Raw genomic sequence first — 2,708 nt, 5'->3', positions numbered from 1 at the left:
AAGTGTTAATGTTAGGTGTAGGGGAGGGATGGAGAAGGCAGAAGGGGAAGAGGTCCCAGCTGACTTCTTCCCTCCCTCCCTCTCTCCTTCCCTCCATACTCTCTCCAGGTGGTCCGCTATGAGGCGGGTTATGTGGTGTGCGCCGTGATTGCCCTCCTCTTCCTCCTTATCGTGCCCACGGTCGGGTTCTGCTTCTGCTGTTGCCGTTTCCGCCGGCGCTGCGGAGGTCGGGTCAAGGCTGAGCACAAGTCAATAGCCTGTGAGAGGGGCAGCCTCATGACCTTTCTGCTGCTCATCACTCTTCTTCTCCTGTAATCAAGGGGGTCTCTGGGAGGGAAGGGTGGCTGGGGAGACGGACGGGACAGAGGGCGAGGCACGGCATTATGGGATCTAGGAGATCTTGGGGCGTTTTGCCTTCCCGGCAGAGGCGAGAGCCTTGGGGGCCGTCCCCTTGCCTACTGGAGATCCTGACCACAGCTCGCTGGCCCCTCTGTCTTAGGACTGGTGTGGTCTGTGCTTTCATTACCAACCAAAGGACCCATGACGAGGTGGGACCGGGTGTCCGGGCAGTGCCTTCGGTGCTGCACTCTCTACAAGGTCTGGTCTCGGACATTCCCCAGGTGAGCACTCATCCTTTTCTGCCACAGCAGCAGCCAGATGTTGGAGGTGGTCGGGGAGGCAGCCAGCTGCTGCTTAGGAGCTAGTCGGTGCCTACGTAGGTCCAGGGGAGAGGCATGGCCTTGGAGAAAGGCAACATTCTTGCCCTGGAGGGGATGAGGCAGGAATGGCAGAACTTTCTAGGTAGACTTGGAGGAAGTAAAGGCATCAGCCTGAACTTTGGATTCCCTTTGTTTCTACAGGAGCTGCAGGCAGTGGCTGAGCAGTTCTTCATCCCCCAGAATCTGGTTTTAGAGGAACTGGATGGTGAGGGCCCAAGGGACCCCCAAACCCTTGGCATCTGCATGCATGCCAACACCTCCTCAGAGGCTGAGCTCCTAAAGTCCAGTTGCTCCCAGGGAGGAAGTCTCTCTTGTTTCTTAACAACTCTTGCTGCCTTTGGGAAGTTCCCACAAAGGTGGGATTTAGACCTGGGTGCTCAGTCCCTCTTGGCACCTTTATGTAGCTGGCATGGACTATCAAGCCCCTTAAGCCCTGATGCCCAGCTGACCCCCACAGAGCCGGCTTGATCCTTAGACTCTGCCTGGGCTATTCCCTTCTTCCCCCAATTCCTTCTCTGGCTGTACATTGTTCTGAGATCTCTCTCTGCTATAAAACTGTTCATTGTCTTTTGCCCCCAGCTTTTGGTGTAAACATTGGGAGCACCATCCATACCCAGCTCAGGGGGACAGTGTATCCCATGCTAGCCTCCCTGAAGAGACTGGGCCAAGGTAAGAGGCCACCTCAATCTACTGGGTACAAGTGAGCATGAATGTGTTCGAGGGGACTGCGGTGTGTGTGTGTAACTGTCTTGTGTGTGTGTAAGGATGGGTGTTGGCATAGTATATAAGAAATTTGAGGAGGAAGAGGGAGGTGGAGTGAAGATGAAAGAAGGCAGGATGGGCTTTGTTCCTGAGGCAGTTAGGTAGCACAGGGTTGGAGTCTAATTCTAATTCAATTACTGCCTGTGTGACCTGGCAAATTGGTTTACCTCTCAGCCTCAGTTTCTTCATCTGTAAAATGGGGATAATAAAGTACATGCCTCTCAGGGTGGTTGGAGGATCATGTGAGATAATAATGAGTTATTTGGCAAGTTTAGAAAGCATTCTATAAATGTTAACTATTTGAAGATGATAGCATTCTTCGGACTCTACATTCAACCCCTTGGCTTCATCTGTCCCATTCCTCCCAGACTTGCAAGTTTCTTTGGACCACCTTCGGCAACTCAACTCCAGCACAGTTTACCTACAGGATGGGCAAGAGCCTCTGGATTACTCTTTGCGGGACCACAGGCACAACCTTCTCTCCCTGCTTCAGGATGCCCGGTGCCAAGGCTGTGCCAGTGCCCTGAGTCAGGCCCAGCTCTTGGAGCTGGGCGCCAATTTCAGCCAAGTGGGTGACTGGGTGTATTATAGTAGTGTGGCAGGGACCTCATCATGAGGGGATGGGGAAAGAAATGGGAATAGAATAAGGGGAGCTCAGGACTCATGGCTCCTATGATTGAGGCAGGTCAGTGATTAGAACCAGAAAGAGAGTTGAGGAGGGAGAGACTTAACTTTGCTCTTGGTCTTCTAGTTTCCCCATTGCCCTGTAACATAAAAAAAAAAAAAAAAGACATTTTAGAGACAGCTGGGTGGTGTAGTGGATAGGGATCTGGACCTGGTGTTGGGAAGACCTGAGTTTAAATTTGGCCTTAGACATTTACTAGATGTGTGACCCTGCATAAGACACTTATCCTTTGTCTGCCTTGTTTCCTCATCTGTAAAATGGAGATATAATGGCAGCTACCTCCCCAAAGTGAGAAGACATTTGTAAAGGTCTCTGTACAGTGCCTGGCACATAGTAGGTACTTATTAAGTCCTTATTCCCTTCCTCCCTAAAGAAATTCTAGATGAGAATTGGATGCAAGAAAATTAGGGCACATCCAGATTTCTAGGGGGAATGAATGTTTTGCTCTCCTTCCCTCTCTTCTTTTCCCACTATTCTTTAGTATTCTCCATACCTTTTCCTTCCTTTTCTTTCTTTCTTTCTTTCTTTCTTTCTTTCTTTCT

The 2,708-nt window shown here is 50.6% G+C and overlaps 1 protein-coding gene across 1 annotated transcript; it reads left to right on the top strand.

Annotated features, from left to right (window-relative positions):
• The first annotated feature begins 261 nt into the window (after nt 1-261).
• LOC123255170 (prominin-2-like) lies at nt 262-2,566 on the top strand. Its single transcript, XM_044684020.1, has 5 exons — nt 262-311; nt 500-620; nt 861-924; nt 1,299-1,388; nt 1,850-2,566. The coding sequence occupies exons 1-5, from the start codon at nt 277-279 to the stop codon at nt 2,095-2,097; spliced, it is 558 nt and encodes a 185-aa protein (XP_044539955.1). The 5' UTR covers nt 262-276; the 3' UTR covers nt 2,098-2,566.
• Nucleotides 2,567-2,708: the final 142 nt, after the last annotated feature.

This window comes from Gracilinanus agilis, unplaced genomic scaffold, assembly GCF_016433145.1.
Source record: "Gracilinanus agilis isolate LMUSP501 unplaced genomic scaffold, AgileGrace unplaced_scaffold40489, whole genome shotgun sequence".
Lineage (NCBI taxonomy): Eukaryota > Metazoa > Chordata > Mammalia > Didelphimorphia > Didelphidae > Gracilinanus > Gracilinanus agilis.
The sequence above is the reverse complement of the archived record's forward strand: the minus strand, read 5'-3'. Positions and strand labels throughout refer to the sequence as shown.